Here is a 21,735-nt window from a genome sequence, read left to right on the forward strand (position 1 = left end):
CAGCCAATTTGCCCAGGCGGGTCTCGAACCCGCGGGCTCAGGCAATTCACTCACCTCAGCCTCCCAAGGCACAGGATTAATTATAATTTTTTTGGTCAGTGTTCATTTCTTATCAGAAACCATTATAAATGAATATTTTTCTTCTCCATTCAACTCTCTATTCTATTACTTGATCATTACTATTCATGTTTATCTTTGTGTTGTCAAATATTCTTTTATCTCTATTACTTGATTCATCAGCTTTAAATGATCTCTTTTTACCTAATTAGGAACATGTGGAAATGGTAAAAAACTTAGATTTTTTTACCTACATAAGGAAAAAAAGTAGCTGTATAGTTGGAGCCACTGATGATTCCTCAAGGGGTGAAAGAACATAAACTTGGCTATCTCAAAGTGTTGCACAAAATATTTAGATATAGAAATGTCTTTCCTGATACCTTCAGTGAACCCACGACTGTGCCTAATGAGTCAAAGGAGAGAACTAGACACAAAGAAAAACTGTCCAATGTTATGTAAGGATAACTTTTAACCTTACAGATAACCTTTGTACATTGATCATCCTACTGCCTCCCTGTCTACAACTTCCCCACTTAGTTTATGACAGTCAGTGAGGGAAAAAAACAAAAAACAAAAAATGAACACACACCTCTCCCTCTTCGGACATTAGAGAATTCCTCACTTTCTCCACCTCGCTTCTCACGATGTGGTGCTCCACTGTTATTTCTGCCATCTTCTCCTCCATGCTTTACTTCACCTTTTCCTTCAACAGCTACCACTTGCATATTTCCAATGTTACCATTTCCAGGAGGTACTTGGATATCTTCAGGAAGACCAGAAGTTTCCAATAGTTCACTGGGATGACCACCCAAGTAATATTGAAATGGTCCATTGTTTGACGTAAAGCTGTCTAAAGACTACAAATTTTAAATGACACTTAGTTAAAAGCTATAGACATAAATTATACACCACAAAGTTTTAATAGTAATAAGAGAAATACTGTTTTTTGAAAATATTTTTTCATGTTATTATTGGAAAATTATTTTTCTAAAAAGTTTCTTCAATTCATATTTTTCTTTCTATATTCAGGAAAGAAACGGAATAGGAATGATTTATACATGAGTAAAAAATTGAGAAGTTGGGGTAGTGAATTATTCTTGTGAGTCAGTCATTTAAAAAAACATTTAGGCCAGGTGCAGTGGCTCAGCCTATAATCCCAGCACTTTGGGAGGCCTAGGTGAGAGGATTGCCTAAACCTGGGTGTTTGAGACCCACCTGGGCAACTTGGTGAGACCTCATCTCGACAATAAATCAAAAATTAGCCAGGCATAGTAGCATGTGCCTGTAGTCCGCTACTTGGAAGGCTGAAGCGGAAGGATCGCCAGAGCCCAGGAAGTCGACACTGGGGTGGCCGTGAGCATGCCACTGCATTCCAGCCTGGGAGACAGAGTGAGACTCCAACTCAAAAAACAAAATAAAACAAAAACATTTAACTCTCTAGATGTATCTTACTTACTATGCTAAACTCTAGGGATACTATGAAGAAAGAGTTAGAATCCCTGTCTGCAAACAGTGTATATTCTTGGTAAGGGAGTCAGAGAAGATTATTACAACATAGTTTGACAAGTCTTATGAAAAAGATGTACAAAGGATATATAGGAACTCATAAGAGGGTCGCTTCTCCTATACTGAGGTCAGGTAGAAGCTTAATCAGGACAGGCTTCCTGGAAGAAATGGTATGAACTAAGACTTGAAGAACAAATGAGTATTAGCAAAATCAAAAGTGTGATAATAATGACATCATGTACCAGTACAGTAGTAGAACAGTGGATGATGACTTGAGCACCTTTAAAACTACACAATCAATAGGACTTGAAGACTGAATGTGGGGAGTAAGGGAAAGAAAAGACTCTGGGTACTAAATGGTTTGGTGCTACCCACCAAGATAAAAAGTACTGAGGAAAAGGAGGTTTCAGAGGAACTGAAGGAGATAATAGTACAGCTACAAAGAAGTAAAAACTGAGGTCCCTTGGTGAGATGTCTAGTAGGACAGCTGGAATTCAGGAGAGAGATATATGTTTGGAGTTATCACTTAGAGAGTCACCAGCATGTGAGTGATGGTTGAAACCAAGGAAGTAGTAACTAAGGTTATATACCTTAAGAATACCAAATTTAAGAGGCCAACAGAGGAAGAAAACCTCAAAGAGGAAGCCTATAATGGGCCCAAGATTTGGAGAAAAATAATGCTTGAAAGAATGGTGTAACAAGATAAGGGAATATATTCAAGGCGTGAGTAGCCAACATTGTTTAATGATATTCAAGTAGGACAGGAAATGTAAAGCATTCATTCAGTTTAGTAATACAGGCATGTTGGCATGTATGGCCAAAATCTGACTGAAAAAATGAATGTAACAAATGAACACAACCTAAAAAAAGCCTGGTCACAAACTGAAGGAGGGAGAAAAGACAATAGTTAGGGGGCATCTCAAGCTTATGGGAATATTTTCTTTTAAAGACGGAAGGAATGTATATAGGTTGAGAGAAAAGAATCAGAAGAGAGACAGTATCTATAGAAAAGATGTGGGAGAAAATATGATATAAGGTAAAGAAATTGGCCTTAAATGTGAAGAATATGTCATACACTGAGGTGTGAAGAAAGGTAACAAGGACTGAGTAAGTATAGCTCATAATCAGTGAGTAGTCAAAGAAGTGTCAAAGCACAAAGTTGAAGAAGCAACAACGTAAAGGCTTCTATCCTCTCAGTATAGTAAAAGACAAAATTATTTGATGAAAGCAGGGAAAAGGTGGGGTCTCCTACTGCAATGACCAATTTTGATAGAATTCTCATGCTTTAGATGCTACTCAAAGTGTGGTCTACAGACCAGCAGCCATCAGCATCAGCTGGGAGTCTGTTAGAAATGCAAATTCATGGGTCCTACCTTAGACCTACTAAATCAGAAACTCTAGAACTGAGGCCCAGGAATCTGTACTATAACAAGATTCCCATAAAAAATTGAGCAGCACTGTTTAAGAGATATCAAGAATGTGTAAGACACCAGAGGGGGGAAAAAACACCAATTTTTTTCTCTCTCTTATTCCCTTATCTTAGAAATCAAACCCACCTGACAAAATTCCAGGTGTACCAATCTGCAATGCATACTGGTTTGAAATGTTACCAGAAGTATGTGTGTGTGTGTGTGTGTGTGTGTGTGTGTGTGTGTGTGTGTGTGTGTGTAACTTTTAGATCTTCAAGTCTCTTTTGCAGTTTCAGAACAGTACTTCCAACCATTGTCTAGTCCACTAAAATGGTTGCTCTAAAACATAGTTCATTTTTAGATTCAAAATTTTCACCTGTTAGAAAGGGCTTTATAAAGTACTCAATTAAACTTGACTGAAAACAAAAACGAGAAATTTTTTAAAATAACTTTCTTTTAAACAATAATTTCTTAAAGAAAATGGGGCCCTTGAAAGCATGAGGTCCTCTATCACCTCAGAGATTTAGTAAAACCAATGGAATACAGTGTTTTCAGACCACGAACCCTACGGAAAGATCAGAAACCAAGACAATATGAGTAGGATCAAAGGTGAAAAGATAATTATTTGAAAAGCACTACAGGAATCCTGAAAATAAAATTCCAGTACTTAAAAAAATAATGATTTGTTACAGATTATCTGCCATGGGCAAAAAATTTGAAAGTAATATTATTTAAAATTGAGATCAGGTTAACAATAGGTCAGGTAATAATAAAATAAAATTTTAATTATACTAGCATATTGTCTAAATACCTCAATAGATAAGATACAGACTTGAAGTTTGGTAACAAAATAAATAATGGTACCTTAGATCAGGTAATAAAAGAAGTTACAAAGAAATAAAACAAAAAGGAACTTATTATGAAGTGATAATGTAGAATACAAATTCAGCAATCTGATGGAAGAAAGAAAAAAGGGAAATCAATATAGGAAAAATTGGTCAGAAAATAAAACATGGCCGGGTTCGGTGGCTCAGCCTGTAATCCTGCGCCTTTGGGAGGCTGAGGTGAGTGGATTGCCTGACCCCGCGGGTTCGAGACCCGCCTGGGCAACTTGGCGAGACCTCACCTCTACAATAAATCAAAAAATTAGCCAGGCGTGGTAGCGCACGCCTGTAATTCCAGCTATTTGGAAGGCTGAGGCGGAAGGATCACTGGAGCCCAGCAGGTCGAGGCTGCAGTGGCCGGGAGTGGCCACTGCACTCCAGTCTGGGTGACAGAGTGAGACTCCAACTCAAAAAAAGAAAAAAAAGAAAAGAAAACATAAGAAAAAAATTCCAAAGGCAACAACAACTATTTTTATGAAAAATTTCAAACAAACTAGAGTACTAATTGCCAAATTTCAACAATTATCACTTCAGGGCCACTCTTGTTTATTCTGAAGCAAATTCTAGATATATTAAAATACTTTATTGTAACAAAATAAATACATACCCAGGATTTTTAAAATGTGAGCAAGGGGACAGTGGTGCAGAGGGGTGTGCTTAACTGACGTATTCAAGAGGCTATAGAAGATTTTTTTTAATACTTTTTCCCCCATTTTTTAGTTGGGGGTCTCACTCTGTCACCCAGGCTTGAGTGCAAGTGGTACAATCTCGTCTCACTGCAGCCTTGACCTCCTAGGCTCAGGTAATCCTTCTGCCTTAGCCTTCCAAAGTGCTAGGATTGTAGACATGCGCCAACATGCCCAGCTCCATTACCAAATTTTTTTTTTTTTTGAGTCGTAGCCTTACTCTGTTGCACAGGCTGGAGTGCAGTGGCACGCTCTCAGCCACCGCAGCCTCAACCTGCTGGGCTCAGGTGATCCTTCCACCTCAGCCTTTCACATAGCTGGAATTTCAGGCATGCAACACCATGCTCGTCTAATTTTTTTACTTACTGTAGAGATGAGGTCTCGCCAAGTTGCCCAGGCTGGTCTTGAACTCATGGGCTCAGACAATCCTCTCACCTTGACCTCCCAAAGTGCTGGGATTATAGGTATGAGCCACTGTACCCAGTCATTACCAAATTTTAATAAACTTAAATTTGAAAAGTACTACCTCTAAAAATTTTAGTCCAATAGATTATAGTCAATGTGAAGAACAGATTTATTAGTTTGAAAATTATTATATTTTCTTAAACATTAATCAATGTTTCAAACATAAAAACCTGCATAAGTTTCTACTCTGCATCCCCAACCTACCTCTCCCAGGATATACATATATTATAAATTATAATATTTTATTTATTAAATTTTCTTCAAATATTCCAGAATCTTACATATTTTTAATTCACAAAAAATAATTAAAAACATCTTAAACATTTTAGAGGTATGTTTTCAAAGTGAAAAACAGGATGTACATTTGTTATTAACAAAATTGTGCACTGTATTCTGATATGCCACCTTTAAAAATTACCAATCAGAAAATGTCATTACCTCTTCTTGTCCAAATTGTTCCATAGAATCACAGTAAACTTCACTGTCTGAATCACTTGTCAAATGCTGAATTCCTGTTACATCTTCAGCATGATCATCATTTATATCTAAATATGAACAAACGTTCAGGTAGTATAATACTCTAATAGAAGAAAAACACATTTGTTCTATTTGCAAAATTCACACTTTTTTGTACTGAGAGACAGATTTGATTTACCAAGTCATACCTTTATTTTATCTTACCAAAACTTTAAATTTAGTTGATAATTGTAATTTTAAAAGATTACAAAGTATTACAGTATTGAATCCCATGAAGACATGGTCTAGATGAAACCTTACAAAACTCGATAACCTTATAAGAGAAAACTATCAGGTAGGAGGCATGGATATAGGATGCAACTAAGCAGTTTGGTTGTTCCATTAAGAAATGATGTTTCCCATATGTAAAACACTATTAGGTACCCCTAAAAAATAAAGAAGTAAAAATAAGTTAATAATTTTTTTAAAAATGATGTTTCTTGGCTTCTCGATGGAATTACAAGCAGTGATAATAATTCACCATATGCATACTATAGGTCATTCCCAGAAAATATGAAAAGATTATAGGTCATCTTGCTCATCGAAGAATGAAGGCATCATATAATCAGAAGTTAAAAGAAGGACCAAGAATAAAAATAAAAACTGTCAAAGATTTTATTTTAAAATGTCATATAATAATATAATAAAAAATTTCTCAATGAAAATGTATAAGCCCTGGTCCTAATTCACTAACCTCCAAAGCTATAATCTCTTATAATATTAATAAAATCTTAATACATTACTAAATAAGAGATGCTTAAATTCTAAACTGTTCCTAAATATCTTACAATTATTAAAAGAATATTTCATTCAGAGGAAAGAGGCTGGACAAAGAAGTATTTGGGGATAATACCTTGGGGAATGCAGACAGCAGTTTTTCCAGTTTTCTCCAAGTTTTGATCCACAGGTTTTATTTCTTCCATGCTTCTGTCGTTCAAGGAAGAACTGGCATGAATGTCATTGTGAATATCCTGAACAAAGCCATCTTTATCATAGCCATTAGTGACAATGATTTCCAAATTCTTATGGTCTGTTGATTTCTTCATCATTTTCTTATCTTTCATTAGAAAGAAAATGGAGAGATTCATAAAAGTTCATAATAGGTCAACTTCTGAATGCAATGCTCTAATATCCAATATTCAGTTTTCCAACCTAATATAATTCCTTTGAAGCGTTTCCTCCTTGGATCAGAAAGATGGGGATGCTCTTTCTAATAGGTTTAATACATGCTGAGAGCTCATCCAAACTATGTTGGCTTCAAACCTGTTTCAGTTCCCTGTGAATCTTCTAGAATCCCTTTTAGAAAGTAATCTCTCAAGTTCTTCATACTATCTCAGACATATGCAAATTGATCTATGATATCTATAAGTGTAAAGGAGCCCACATAGCCAATAAAAGATAATTAAAGAAAGTTTTATTCAACATACCTTACTAGAAAGAGAAAGCAAAATTAAGTTTCATGGTTTATTTTAGTGTCCTTCTGTCTCTCCTTTCTAAAACAGTCTTCCTACGACTCACTGGTAGTACACTACCCCAAGATTCCAATTATCCTTCTTCATCCAAACATTTACCTGTATCCTATTCTCTAGATTTCCTTCTATTTTTGATAAGATATTGAGAGATTAACTTATCTCCTGTCCTTGGTAACAATGTGCATATCCATATTGGAAACAACACCTTAAAATAATGTGTTTCAGGCACTACATTCTGAAGAGTAGCCTTTTCGTGTAAGTCTTCAATTAACACCTATTCCATTTATGCCTAAGGCTGGCTGTCCTTATACTCTGTAATAGAGCCTTTTGGTCCACAGCAAACATAGTTATAGGGTCAACAGCCCACATCCCACAATATATACTAATAATACCAAATCTGCCCAAATGTCTTTATACTATTTTATTTAACATAAAATTAATACCCCATTATCCAAAAATTACCATTATCTCTTTGTTCTGTGCCTTTCATTTCTTCTTGGACCTCTTCTTCCTCAGACTCAGCTCCACTGTCACTGCTTTCAGCTTTGCCATTAACAGTTTTGGCATTTGGGGTAGAAGTTAGAACATTACCAAGATCTAAAACATGAAATAACCACTTAGTCACTAATATGGTAATAGACAATAATGCCATAATTTCTAAATAATACTGTTCATTTACAAATAACAGACAAAATCATTTTGAATTAAAATGTTGAATTTTATATATAATTCTTAATATTTGTCTGACTATAAGTATATATATACATTTATTTATTACATAGACAAATTCCTTCAAAACTATCTTAAATCTTTTCTGACCAAGGCAGAGGATAAATTAACATCAACCAGAATAGTAAAGTCAGAGTTGAATGATCTTCATACATGGTAAATGAAGAGATAGTTCTTATATGTTAGCATTCTGAAAACATAAATGTAATATTTTTGGTCCTACACTATCATCCTACACTACTCATCAATATTATAATTGGACTCCATTTAAAAAATTTTATTCCTTTATTACCTTTAGGGTTTCAAGTGTACAACCTACATTATTATGTCTTATGATATTTAACTTTTTCTTAGGGTATCAATTAATATGATCCATTCTCATATTTTTCTATTGGCCAAACTCATACCTTGAGAATAAATACATAGAGCTTTTCAAGTTTATGGTGCATAAGAATCACCTGAGATCTAGTTAAGGTGCAGATTCTGAATCAGTAGGTCTGGAGTGATCTAAGATTCTGCACTTCTATAAATCTCCCATGTGTTGCCAATGCTGTTGGTTACAGGAACATGTTTTGAGAACATGGATTAGAAGGCAATGTTGTTGAAAGGATAATACTCCCCCAAATGATCTGCAAATTCATTGTAACCCCTATCAAAATTCAAGCTGGACTTTGCAACAAATCGATAAGCAGAGTCTAAAACTCATATCAAAATGTGAGAGGTCAAGAATATCCAAAACTATCTTGAAGAAGAACAAAATTGGAGGACTCATACTTCCTGTTTCAAAACTTACTATCCATGTATATTCTGAAAATGCCCATGTGAAACTGATACATTTGTTCTATTGGGACTAAATGGCTACTTTTAACAAGACGCTTTGTTTAAAAAAAAAAAAGTCAAGATTGTAAACTATTTTGCAATTTGGCAATATCTGACAAAATTAAACATCCATGAAACACTTATTTCTTACAGATATGCTTTTCATACTTTTCATTTCTTATTGCTTACAGATATGTTTTACTGAAAAAAATCTTATTTTCGTTTTTTAGTGTGATCTCCCTTAGACTCTATTGGAGGCATTACATAATATACCAAATGGTATATGCACCATATGACCCTTACAAAATTATTATGCTTGAGATTGCAAAACATATCTGGATCCAAGGGTTGTAAGTAAGGGATTGTGGGCCTGCACCATGATTTATTTAACCCGAACCATTTTGATGGGTGTTTAGATTATTTCGTCTTTTGACCTTCAAAAACTGCTGCTGAGAATACCCATGTGAAAGCATATGGTAAACCATATAGTTATACTAAATAGGAAAAAGAGTTAAAACAGTCTCATGTTTCAGGTCAGGTTTAGCTCCCCATTAACTTGTGTCAGACAGGTTTTGCTGCCAAATGAGGTACCAAAAAACTTCTGACCTTCAAATGTTTTTGGATTTTTAAGTCAAAGGTAAGTAACTGTGCACCTGTACCTTTATTACTGTTGTTGACTCTTCTTTGTTTTATAATTAATTGTCTAAATATCTGCCTCTGGCCCGTAGGTTGGATACTACTAAAGCAGGTCCAGATTTATTCCCCTCTGTATCCTAACAACGTGCTTGACACAGATAAAACATTTAATTTTTTTTTCTGCATTGAATAAGCATGATTTATACGAAGGACTATTTGTTAATAGCTGACTCCTCTAGGGCAAATCAGATATAGAATGTTGAGTTATGACTAGTAAGCTGGCACTATCAGTTGCACATGGTTTATTACCATGACAGATACAAACTACAAGGCTGTATTACTGCTCTGAAACATGGGAACTTCTGCCAATTATTAAAAGATGGCTTATAACAGCTTTAAAATAAAAAATAAAAAAATAAAATAAGGCCAAAAGAATGACATTAAAAATAATAAATAAGATGGCATATAAATAGCAATGCCACAGAACAAAAAAGAGAAAACCAGATTGGTTTTTATTTAAAGCATATATAATATTCATTTAAATTGACTCTTGTGGTCTTGTCTCACTCAGCATTCTAAAAAATTTTAAAAAGCAAATATTTACAGTTAATGCCAGCAAATCTTACATTTTATTCAATTCCTTCTACTATGTAAAATAAAACCCTTTCAATCCTTTACTAAGAACATGAAAACAAAATTCTAAAAAAAAAAAAAAAAAAAAAGAAGCTACGTGAATTCACTAATGTGTTGCTTTAGCTTGCTATGCTCCAGTTAAAGCAAACTATAGGCCAGGTGTGGTGGCTTGTGCCTATAATTTCAGCACAAGCTGAAAGACTTCTGCCTTTGGGAGGCAGAGGCAAGAGGATTACCTGAGTCCAGGGAGGTTTGAGACCAGCCTGGGAAACTTGGTAAGACCTCATCTCTACAACAAATTTTTTAAAAATTAGCTGGGCATGGTGGTGCATGTCTGTGGTTCCAGTTATTTAGAAGGCTGAAGTGGAAGGATCACCTGAGCCTAGTGGGTCAACGCTATAGTGGCAATGAGCATGCCACTGCACTCTAGTCTGGGCGATAGAGAGGCTCCAACTCAAAAAAATAATAAGAATACTATAAACAAATCTATCTTTAAATTAGCAGAAAAATCATTTAATCTACAGTATTGTTGATATAATTCTTAAAGCAAAATAGAAAATATCATCTATCAAAATAAAACCATGAATTCTGTTATAATTTTGTATATGCTGAGTGAACTACCTGGCATGTTTTAATAACTTAATACTTAGGTTTAAAAATTTAAGTGTTTATAGTATTTTGGAACTTCATATAATGTGTTTGCTTGGAATGAAAACTCCTAGGTGACAAGATTAGATCTAAAAATTTGTGCAGAATTCTTTTGGCATGTAAATTTTCAACAAAATTTTTACATGGATTTCGTTATTCCTACCTTCTAAATATTTAGAGATTTTCTCCAGTCGGACTGGCATGTGAAAGTAAGAAAAAAAATTAGACATATAAAAATATTAATGCATGCATAATATATACTTGCTGAATTGAAAAATAGGCAAAATAGTCCAACCTGAGGTTAAATCAGAACTCCTGCCACTCTTTTTGTCCTCTACAATTTCATAAAATGGACCTATGACACGCAATAATTCTTCAACTTTCTCAGTCATTGGCATAGTTTCAAGAATCTGAAATTTAAAAAAAAATTGTGAAATCATAAACTATTCATTTGATATACACTAGTACCAAATAACCTCCTATTTTGAATTTATCAAAAATTTTGAGATTTGAGGTTCATTAATAAACTCTCTAAAAGATCTACATTAATTACATACTTAATATATATTCACTCCTAGAGAAGTTTCAAGTATGTTAAAGATCTAAGTGTTCTCATTTTGAAGACAATTTTACATGAAGTTCATGTAAACCTATATTGTATAGGTTTACATGAAGTTCATGTAACCTACTGTATAGGTTTATACAGTAACCTATATTACATGTTTAAAACTAGGGGTTTTGTTTTAATTAAATAAAATAGAAAACTGTGGGGTTAGAGTAAAATTATGATGTCTGTTCTTTAACACTAAGGTAGAAATATTTTTCTAGTACAGCACAAAAGTGAAGGAGAAAATGACACCCACTTTCAGACACCTTCATAACTATGGGCCAGTTTAGAATCATCAAAGTTAAAGCACAAGGTAAATTCATTGAAAAAGCATTCAACTAAATAGCCATCAATTGGTGACTGATCAAATCAAATAAAGTACTTTTATATATGGAACATTTTACAGATATTAAAAAGAATAAAGTTAACTCTGTATATGTTGATTAGAAAAGTATCCATAATCTTTCTTTATAGCAAAAAAGTTAGTTGCTGCACAGTATGTTTAGTATGATACTAGTATTTTCTTTCTTTTTTAAATTATAGGATATACATATCTATCATTTCTGAATCAATCTATAAAATACAATTAAAGTAACTACCACAAAGAATAAAAATGGAGGAATAAGAGGGACAGTTTTCATTTTATACTTCCTTTAATGTTTAGATTTTTGGCATTTACATATACTATATTATTTTTATTATTTAAATGAACAAATGTATTATTTTTAAGCAAGCAAAATCCTTTATCCCTCTCATATGTTTTTGTACCTTATCCACAGTTTTAAAGTGGCTACTTGTCTCTTTAAAACTTGCAGCAACCCTGGTCTCAGAAACTCTCCCTGCTTTACTGTGCGTTTACTGCCTATCTTCCATAATACAATGTCAGCTCGATAGAAAGGGGCCTTCATCTGTTTTTTGCCCACTCCTGTTATTTCTAGTGTCTAGCACATAGAAAGTATTTAATAAACAATCTAGCTAAAATTCAAGTTCAAACAACATACTTTTATTTCTAAACCAGACACAGGATAGTTTACCAATGGTCTATGGAAATCAGCAACTCTGATATGATCTTGAGCTGAGATACGCTCATCACCACCAACACCTACTATATGTATGTGTGCATGGAAGGTTGTTGAGAGAGGCTATACAGAATGAATCATGTTAACAATAACTGGTTTGAGTGATTAAAATTTACTTTTCTTTTTTTGGAGTTAGAGTTTCACTCTGTCACCCAGGCTGGAGTGCAGTGGCATGCTCATGGCCACTAGAGTCTCAACCTGCTGGGGTTAGGCGATCCTACCACCTCAGCCTTCCAAGTAGCTGAAACTATAGGTGTGCGCCACCACGCCCAGCTAATTTTTTGATTTATTGTAGAGTCAAGATCTCGCCATGCTGCCCAGGCTAGTTTTGAATCCATGGGCTCAGGCAATCCTCTTGCCTCCGCCTCCCAAAGTGCTGGCATTACAGGCATGAGCCACCGTGCCCAGCTATAATTTAATTTTATAGGTCATAGTGAATTATCTAATTTCTGCTTCTGTCAATGGGTAGGATTGAAAGAGATGTTTTTCACAAAATTTATTTTTGCTAAAGGAAAATACATGTTATGAGGCTGGGCCATGGGGAGGCACATTTTTATTGCTTATTTTAGAGATCTCATTTGTCAGCCAGGCACAGTGTCTCACTTGTAATCCCAGCACTTAGGAAGGCAGAGATGGGAGGATTGCTTGAGCCCAGGATATCGAGACCACCTGGATAACATAGTAAGACCTTTCTTTACAAAAAGGAAAAAAGAATTAGTCAGATATGGTGGCGTGCCCCTGTAATTCCTACTTGGGAGGCTCAGGCAAGAAGATTACGTGAGCACAGGAGATGGAGACTGCCCCTGCACTTCAACTTAGGCAACAGAGTTAGACCCTGACTCAAAAAAAAAAAAAAATCTAATTTGTAATGTATTTGAATTATAATAATTCTGAGAATTAGACTCAAACCAAAAATGAACCATAGGGTGACATTTACTTTGGTGTGACCAAAGTCATGGCTAATAAATGGCAGAGAAATAAATTCAAACATATATAAGTCAGCGCCTTTTAGATTTGATTTAGCAGAATCTGGTTAACCCACCATATATCCCATCCTGACTATCACTCAACACCTCCTTTGATTCTCCTCCAAAACAGATCTTAGATAACTTGCAATTAAAGCTTTTTTTAAAAATCCTTTCTTAAATTTGTTCTTAACGAGAGCTACTCAATTCAGTGTTTGGGTTTCCCATACCTCATAATGTAAGGTAAGTGAACGATGGACTTTAAATGTTAGAGCCAAATAAAAGAAGTATGCACTAGCACTAAGCAAATATAAACTAAGTATTCATTCTTTCAACAAGCTAGAATCTCAGTAGCCAGTATAGAGAGGACACAAGTGGCCAAAGAAAGTCACACCCAGAATTTAAGAGGTTATTCTCTGAAGAAGAAACTTTAAAAAACACAAACCAAGAAAAACGATTTTTTTGTGTGTGTGTCAGAGTCTCACTCTGTTGCCCAGACTGGAGAGCAGTGGTACACTCACGGCCACTGCAGCCTCGACTGCTGGGTTCATGAATCCTTCTGCCTCAGTCTTCCAAGTAGCTGGAACTACAGGCACGCACTACCACGTCCGGCTTATTTTTTGATTTATTGTAGAGATGAGGTCTCACCAAGTTGCCCAGGCTGGTCTCGAACCCTTGAGCCCAGGCAATCCTCTTGCCTCCGCCTCCCAGAGTGCTGGGATTATAGGCTTGAGCCACCGTGCCCAGCCTAAGAAAAATGATCTTAACCATTCTCTCCCTGACACTAATGCTGAAATACAAGAAATGGTACACATGCATATCATGCATGCATGTACACACAAGACAAAAAGAGGGACACACAGACAAGCAGACAAAGGAAACCCTTGGTTTATGTGACTTCTGCCTATCCTCAGAGAAGATTGTATTGAAAGTTATAATTAAGCTAACTCGATATATTCTAACCTATTCAAATTGAAGACTGTTTTAACAGAAATATGTGGTAAGCTGTAGAAAAGTAGCATCCAGAGCACAATAATTTTTCTAGGTTTATCTAGCACTTTTCCTCAGTGAGAGACATCATTTCTAGACAATGAGAATATACTGGAAAGTTGCAGGGTTTTTTTGTCCAAAATGAACACACTTCTTAAAGCAGGAGTCCCCCACTCCTGAATCCACAGACCAATATCGTTCCACACAACAGGAAGTGAGCAGCAGGCAAGCGAGGGAAGTTTCATCTGTTTTACCGCTGCTCCCCATCACTGGCATTACTGCCTGAGCTCCACATTCTGCCAGATCCCCAGCAGCATCATATTCTCACAGAAACGCAAACCCTACTGTGAATTGCACATGCGAGGGATCTAGGAAGCATGCTACTTATGAGAATCCAATGCCTGCTGATGTGAAGTGGAGCTGAGGCAGTAATACTAGCGCTGGAGAGCGGCTGCCAATACAGATTAACATCCGCAGTGAGGTTTGACTGCATGTCCCCCTCCTCCACCCACAGAAAAATTGTCTTTCACGAAACTGGTCCCTGATGCCAAAAAGGTTGGAGACTGCTGTTTTAAAGTCATCCAAATCCTAATGCTGTACTCTCTGTTCAACAGACAATCTCATGAATCACTAATTCAGTCTCCCAAGTACTTCCGACCTTTTAAGGAGTGTCATAGTTATCAACCCTAGTATGAGGTCACTAGAAAAGTCTATCATCCACTCTATGTTAAGAAGTTGGCATTCTGGTTTTTCCCTCAATTTACAAAAGATGGTTATCAAAATTCATCCTTCGGTACTCAGAGAAAGCCAATATTCTAGACTTGTTGAAGTATAGCCTAAACCCTTGGCCATAGTAACTTTCGGGTTCTATCCCTTATGAGGTCCTGTGCTAATCCTCCCTCTATTATAGTGATTACCCCAATCTCTTAGAAATCCTAAAATAATGAGTCTGAGGTCATCTTGGGACATTTGTATTTTTTCACAAGATCCGCTAGTGATTCTAATGCACAGCCAGGGTTGAGTACACTGAGCTCTCCTTAAATTCAACAGACATAATGATTGGTATTAGCTGAATTCAAGTATTAGCTGAATACACCAGAAATCCCTGTGAGATAGCTTATAAAATTTGAATAAAAAATAGAATTTTATTCTTCTGATTAGTAATCAAAATAAACTTTATTTGAAAAAATATGGATTTCCCCCAAACCACATTATTTATTCTAATCCTTTAAAGCTAAAATCCTAATGAATTGCTTTAATTTTTTTTTTTTTTTTTGAGTTGGAGTCTCACTCTGTTGCCCAGGCTGGAGTGCAGTGGCCGCTCCCCGGCCACCGCAGCCTTGACCTGCTGGGGCTCCGGCGATCCTTCCGCCTCAGCCTTCCAAGTAGCTGGAACTACAGGCGCGTGCTACCACGCCCGGTTAATTTTTTGATTTATTGTTGAGATGAGGTCTCACCAGGTTGCCCAGGCAGGTCTCGAACCCGCGGGCTCAGGGAATCCACTCACCTCAGCCTCCCAAAGGTGCGGGATTATAGGCTGAGCCACCGAGCCCAGCTTAATTTTTTTTCTTACAGCAACTTTTCCAGTGATATCTTTCTAGACAATTTATAAATTATAAAAAGCAGTTTTATACAAAACATTATTCATTGTAAAATATAAATCAGATTAATAAAATTTCTAAAATTCTTTAATGCAAAGACATGGAATAAGATTTATACTCTAAAGAGTAATAATAAAGAGCAATAGTACCGTGATTTGTGAACTATACATAAAGATGTAGTTTAACAACTGCAAAACTTATTGCAATTAGAAAAAGTTCCAAATACAATAATCAAATCTTTGAGATAACATACAAGGGGGGACCCAAAAAAACCAGAATTTATTTATTAAAAAATTATGTATTTATTTTTCCATGCCTAAAGTTAAGTCACCTTCAAAATACTTTCCATTTGATGCAATACACCTATCGAGACACTTTTTCCACCACTCAAAACAGTTTTTGAACTCATTGATTCTGATGCCTTTTAGTGGCTCTGCTGTTTTTTGTTTCACTTCTTCCACATAGGCAAAACATTTCCCAGGACTTTTTGCATCCAGGGAAACAAAAATAGTTGATCAAGGTGACATCAGGTGAATAGGGAGGGTGGGGCACAAGGGTTATGCCATTTTTGGTCAAAAACTCCGTGTTGACATTGTGGGCAGGTGCACTCTTAATCACTCATCAGGAAGTGGGCAAATGCTTTCAAGGAATCACCAAAAAAAATTCGCTGAAGCTGAATGCAGCCTCTCACAACACCAGCTAGTACACTCATGCCTATGGGTTCTTAGAACATTTACCCAGCAAGGGAAGCCTTTGGGTCCTGCCCTCCAAAAATTAATTCTGGGTTTTTTTAATTTTTTTTTAATTTTTTTGAGTTGGAGTCTCACTCTGTCACCCAGACTGGAGTGCAGTGGCCGCTCCTGGCCACCGCAGCCTCGACCTGCTGGGCTCCAGCGATCCTTCTGCCTCAGCCTTCCAAGTAGCTGGAACTACAGGCGCACGCTACCACACCCGGCTAGTTTTTATTTATTATAGAGATGAGGTCTCGTCAAGTTGCCCAGGCAGGTCTTGAACCAATGGGCTCAGGCAATCCACTCACCTCGGCCTCCCAAAGTGCTGGGATTACAGGCTGAGCCACCGAGCCCGGCCCAGTATAGTTTTAATATTTCTTGGGGAAAAAAGCAGAATATAGTATTTCATTCCCCTCCCACCTTAAACTGTAGCTATACCTCTAATTAATAGTAAAATCATTAAATTTTACTTAATGTGTCAATTCAACTTTATATTAGAGAAGTGTCCTGAAAATTATAATGATATTTAAGGTAAAGAAAAAGAAATAGTTATTAAGCCAAAAAGGCTTTAGATAACTTTCTCTCTCTGCATTGGAAAGGCCTTTTGTTATTGTGTTATTGATATAGCTAACAGCCAAAAGAACTAAACTCTGCCCTCTGCCATAAAGTCCACTAAATATAAATTGTGAAAATGTTACAGAGGGCACAAATTTCAGCAGTGTAGAAGAGAATTAAAAAGAAAACTGGTTGAAAGCTACCAAACAGAAATTACTACAGAGAATAGTATCAAACCATCTGGCAAGGAAAAAAAATTCTTTTTACAGATTTTGGCTATGTTCAAAGCAATTTATTTAAGATGATTGAACTTAAATTTCACCACTTCTGATCTATGTCCAACATAAAAATGATGCTTTCTAAAAAAAAACCTCTATGATCATCTTTAAAATTCATGACTTCTTCATAAATTGGCTCCTCAAACAATGCCCTTGACACACTTAAAAGAGCTAGTTAATAAGGAATGCCACTCCTTAGTAGTTAGCAGAGAACCTAAAAGCATACTTATCTAAACCTGCTTCTGAAGGATCCAAGCATTAACAGAAAAAATGTTTGTTACTGAAAAGTCCAGTGATGGGAGTATCTGTTTATGAGGCAAAACTTATATGAGAACACTGTGGGCCAGTCTTGTTAACTATTTCTCCTAAATAAGACGTTTCAAAGCAGACAGTCCACATACTTCCTAGACTCCTGAGTAAGAGACATGCATATTTTTAAAGATTCCTATTCCTACATATGCTCCACAAGTTGACTATAGAGAAAAAGATATGAAAGACGGGAAAAATAAATAAGACATCAAATCACCACAGTGTTATATATCTCAAGGAAAAGAAACACTTATCTTAAGATGAACTTTAATAAAACAGATAAAGTCTTTAAAAAATTCAATAATCTAGATTATATTATATAACACACTATAATTTCTTTGTTCCTTAAAGTAATGCAGCTAATTTGTCTGATAACAAAATTAAATTAGAGCTGCTCTGAATATTTATTTTCTACTGTGAATTATTTTCCCCACCTTTTTCATTTCTTCAACATATGCAATCATGGCTTCCTCTTTGGTCATATCACCCAACGAACTCCAAGCATCCCTAAAATAAAAATATCCAAATAACAACAAAAAGACATCTTATTTTCAATTGTTAAGAAAATACTTTATAATTGATGCTATAGAACCATTAATTTAAAACAGGCTCAACTTAGAGCTAAAGGACACCTTTAAATGTGTCCCCTTGAAGAAAACCACCACAGCAAATAAATTCATAAATTAAATGGTAGTTAAAACAAATAAGTATATAACCCATCTACATATTAATGGACCACAGAGACTATAGACTATACATAAATATTTACTAATAACTCTTTCAAAATCTTTATTTCATTCTAAAGAACAATAACACCTGGGCACAGTGCTCATGTCTGTAATCCCAGTACTTTGGGAGGCCAAGGTGGGAAGATTGCTTGAGGTCAGGAGTTCTAGACCAGCCTGGGCAACAGTTTAGTGAGACCTTGTCTCTACAAAAAAATTAAAAAATTAGCTGGGCATGGTGGCATGAACCTGCTATTTGGGAAGCTGATGCAGAAGGACTGCCTGAGCCCAGAAGGTCAAGGCTACAGTGAGCCCTGATCATGCCACTGCACTCTAGCCCAGGTAACAGAGTGAGACCCTGACTCAAAAACAAACAAACAATAAAAGAACAGTAACAGAATGAAAATTTTTAAAACTATATGAATATGTCACAGGCATGTTTTAAATAAACAGAAGTTTGGGTTATAGGTTTCCATTAATTTAAATAAGAGCATAACTTATACACTCAAACTAAAAATGAAAATAATTTCTCACTTCTAAAAGAATGAAAATGTGAGGGGCAGGACATTTTCAAACCCCTAGAAAATAAGAATAGCTCTTTCACATTTTTGCCTGATATGAAAACCTTCCTCTTTATATACTTTTTCCAGAAGGAGTTTAACTCCACCAAAGGTCAATTTTATGGAAAAAATGTGAAGCAAATAGATTTCTTAAAATGAGATTAAATTAGATTAAATAATATAATTAAAATCAAATCATGTTAACTAATAACATATTGCTATTGCATTTAATCTATCGTTGTTGGTTTCTTTTAATAGAGGCAGACTCTCACTATGTTGCCCAGACTGGTCTTGAATTCCTGGCCTCAAGCAATCCTCCTGCCTCAGCCTCCCAAAGCTCTGGGTTTATAGGCATGAGCCACAGCACTGAGCCCTTCCATTTAACTTATTATTTTATGTCTAATCATAAAGACCTTAGAGGAAAGTAGTACCATACTAAGAAATCTTCAAACAAGTTTATGCTACTTCCAGTTCAGGGTGAGGAAAGTGAGTATCAAAATATATGGCACTTAAAATATGCTTCACTAATTAGCATATTCTGTTCATAAAATACAGTGTAAAATTGACTTTTGTCAGATATTTGTAATATCTTCAATAGTTTTCAGAATGTCAAATGTTAGTTGGGAAAATGACATGTATTTCAATAGTTTAGGATTATTTTAAGTATATTAAAAATCAAATTTTTATTCAAGTGCAGTGGGTCAGAAGTGACATCTTAGATTAAAAAGTTAGCATGGCAATACTTGAGTCACATTCCTAATTATTTATTACCGTAAAAGTTCAAAGCAAGCAAACTCACTTGACAAGCAAAAGCGATTCTTTTTCTTGGCAGGCAAAAGAGGCAATTATAGTTTGTTTCTTTAACTTAGCTTATGAGTTGCTTTTGGAAAAAAACACGAAAAACAAAAAGCCTCACAACTCCATAAAAGGAAAGACAAACTGAAAACATTTTTTATCTTGGATGAAAATACCCCTCCTAGCCCGGCTCGGTGGCTCAGCCTGTAATCCCGCACCTTTGGGAGGCTGAGGTGAGTGGATTGCCTGAGCCCGCGGGCTTGAGACCCACCTGGGCAACTTGGCGAGACCTCATCTCTACAATAAATTAAAATGAGCCAGGCGTGGTAGTGTGCGCCTGTAGTTCTAGCTACTTGGAAGGCTGAGGTGGAAGGATCGCCGGAGCCCAGCAGGTTGAGGCTGCAGAGGCCGGGAGCAGCCACTGCACTCCAGTCTGGGTGACAGAGTGAAACTCCAACTCAAAAAAAAAAAAAAAAGAAAAAAAGAAAATACCCCTCTTGGTTTTACTGTTTTCCTTTCTTCCCTGAGATTTTCTTATTTGTGTAAAATTATGTTAAGAGCACCTGGAGGATCATAATTGTACCCAGTACCTAGGAGACATTATGTACAGGATACATAGTCCCACAAGTAACAGCCACATGGCAACCATGTCATTAAAATTAAATAACTTCATAGCTCTCTCTATAAATTACCATTTATATCTTCCAATAGGATCCCAGAATCCAGGCCTTGAAAGTGTACAGGGTCCTTCAGTTGCCTGCTTATAGAAGCTGTAGAATTTAAGCATCATTTCATTTGTTGGCTGGAAAGAACCTATTGGAAACATACATTAAACACAAATCACTTGGCAAAGACAATTGATAACCTAAGGTTATAAATAGGCTTAGCTATACCAATAATGACTTAATAGTCCAGTAATAGTTCAGATAACAATCAATGTCTACCTTATACAAGCAAAAGCTAAGGTTTGGTTAGTTGCTTTGCTCCTTTGATTTCAAAAAACTCTGAAATTAAACTATAAAAGCAATGTCTAAGACAGTTCAATAAATAAAATCATAAGTGAATAAACATGCTAGAAGTATAACCAAAATACTATTGGCAAATGGGACTTAAAAAACAAATATATTAAAATGTAGGACAACTGTTATTATGCAACTATAAGATATTTTTATTCAAAGCTCATGACAAATCATAACTAACATAAACAAAAAAGTTGCACGTATATTCTGCCAAATTTCAATTTCTCAGTAGATAAGAAACATTGGGTTAAAGCCAAACAGTATACACTATGGTAGAAAAAAAGATTAAGATAAAACAGATTTCTCATTTCCTACTTCTGTAATTTTGGAGTCTTCGATTTCCTTGAAGATAAGTCTTGATATATATTTCTAGCATATCTAAATTTTTTCATGTTTAAAGTTTTCAAATTGTATGAACAAGTATTATAAGTTGTAGTATTCTTAATAACAGTGAAAAACTGGAATGTTAATATTTTATAATAAATAACTGGCTAAATGATTATGATATACACATACAGCAGGATATTTATAACGGTAGCCCTAAAAAATTATATACTAGAAAAACATAAATGATGGCATGAGAAGTTTCGTGATCTACTATAAAATGAGGAAAAAAAAGGCAATTTAAAAACAGCATATAGGCCAGGTGCAGTGGTTAATCCCAACACTCTGGGAGGCCAAGGTGGTAGGTTTACTTCAGGCCAGGAGTTGCCAACCTGGGGAATCTAGCCAGGACCTATCTCTACAGAAAATTAAAAAATTAGGTGGGCATGGTGGCACATGCCTATAATACTAACTTCTCTGGAGGCTAGGGTGAGAGGATCCCTAGAAGTGCAGAGGTTTGAGGTTGCAGTGAGCTAGTGCCACTTCACTCCAGCCTGGTAGATAGAGTAAGATCTTGTCTTTTAAAAAAACAAAACAAAACTAGCATATATTTTATGATGCACTTTTGCAACATAAGTATTTATGTACATATATAGTATGGTAGAAAGATATACATCAAATTGTTAAAAGACAATATCTCTGGATAGTGTGTACACAGATAAGTTTATTTACCTTTA

At 35.7% G+C, this 21,735-nt stretch overlaps 1 protein-coding gene across 4 annotated transcripts in view; it reads right to left on the minus strand.

Annotated features, from left to right (window-relative positions):
* ACBD5 (acyl-CoA binding domain containing 5) overlaps nt 1-21,735 on the minus strand; it is a 44,205-nt gene that overhangs the window by 18,646 nt on the left and 3,824 nt on the right. For 2 of the 4 annotated variants that reach the window (XM_008064542.2, XM_021715788.1), the window contains exons 3-10: nt 20,348-20,468; nt 18,010-18,082; nt 10,756-10,870; nt 10,624-10,656; nt 7,458-7,592; nt 6,377-6,580; nt 5,446-5,552; nt 647-914 (exon numbers count right to left, since the gene is read on the minus strand). In XM_008064542.2, coding sequence (XP_008062733.1) covers nt 647-914; nt 5,446-5,552; nt 6,377-6,580; nt 7,458-7,592; nt 10,624-10,656; nt 10,756-10,870; nt 18,010-18,082; nt 20,348-20,468 — 1,056 coding nt within the window. The remainder of the gene's footprint in view (nt 1-646; nt 915-5,445; nt 5,553-6,376; nt 6,581-7,457; nt 7,593-10,623; nt 10,657-10,755; nt 10,871-18,009; nt 18,083-20,347; nt 20,469-21,735) is intronic. The other 2 variants (XM_008064543.2, XM_021715789.1) reach the window with 2 other exon arrangements.

This window comes from Carlito syrichta, unplaced genomic scaffold, assembly GCF_000164805.1.
Source record: "Carlito syrichta isolate Samal-C Ts95f unplaced genomic scaffold, Tarsius_syrichta-2.0.1 Scaffold307674, whole genome shotgun sequence".
Lineage (NCBI taxonomy): Eukaryota > Metazoa > Chordata > Mammalia > Primates > Tarsiidae > Carlito > Carlito syrichta.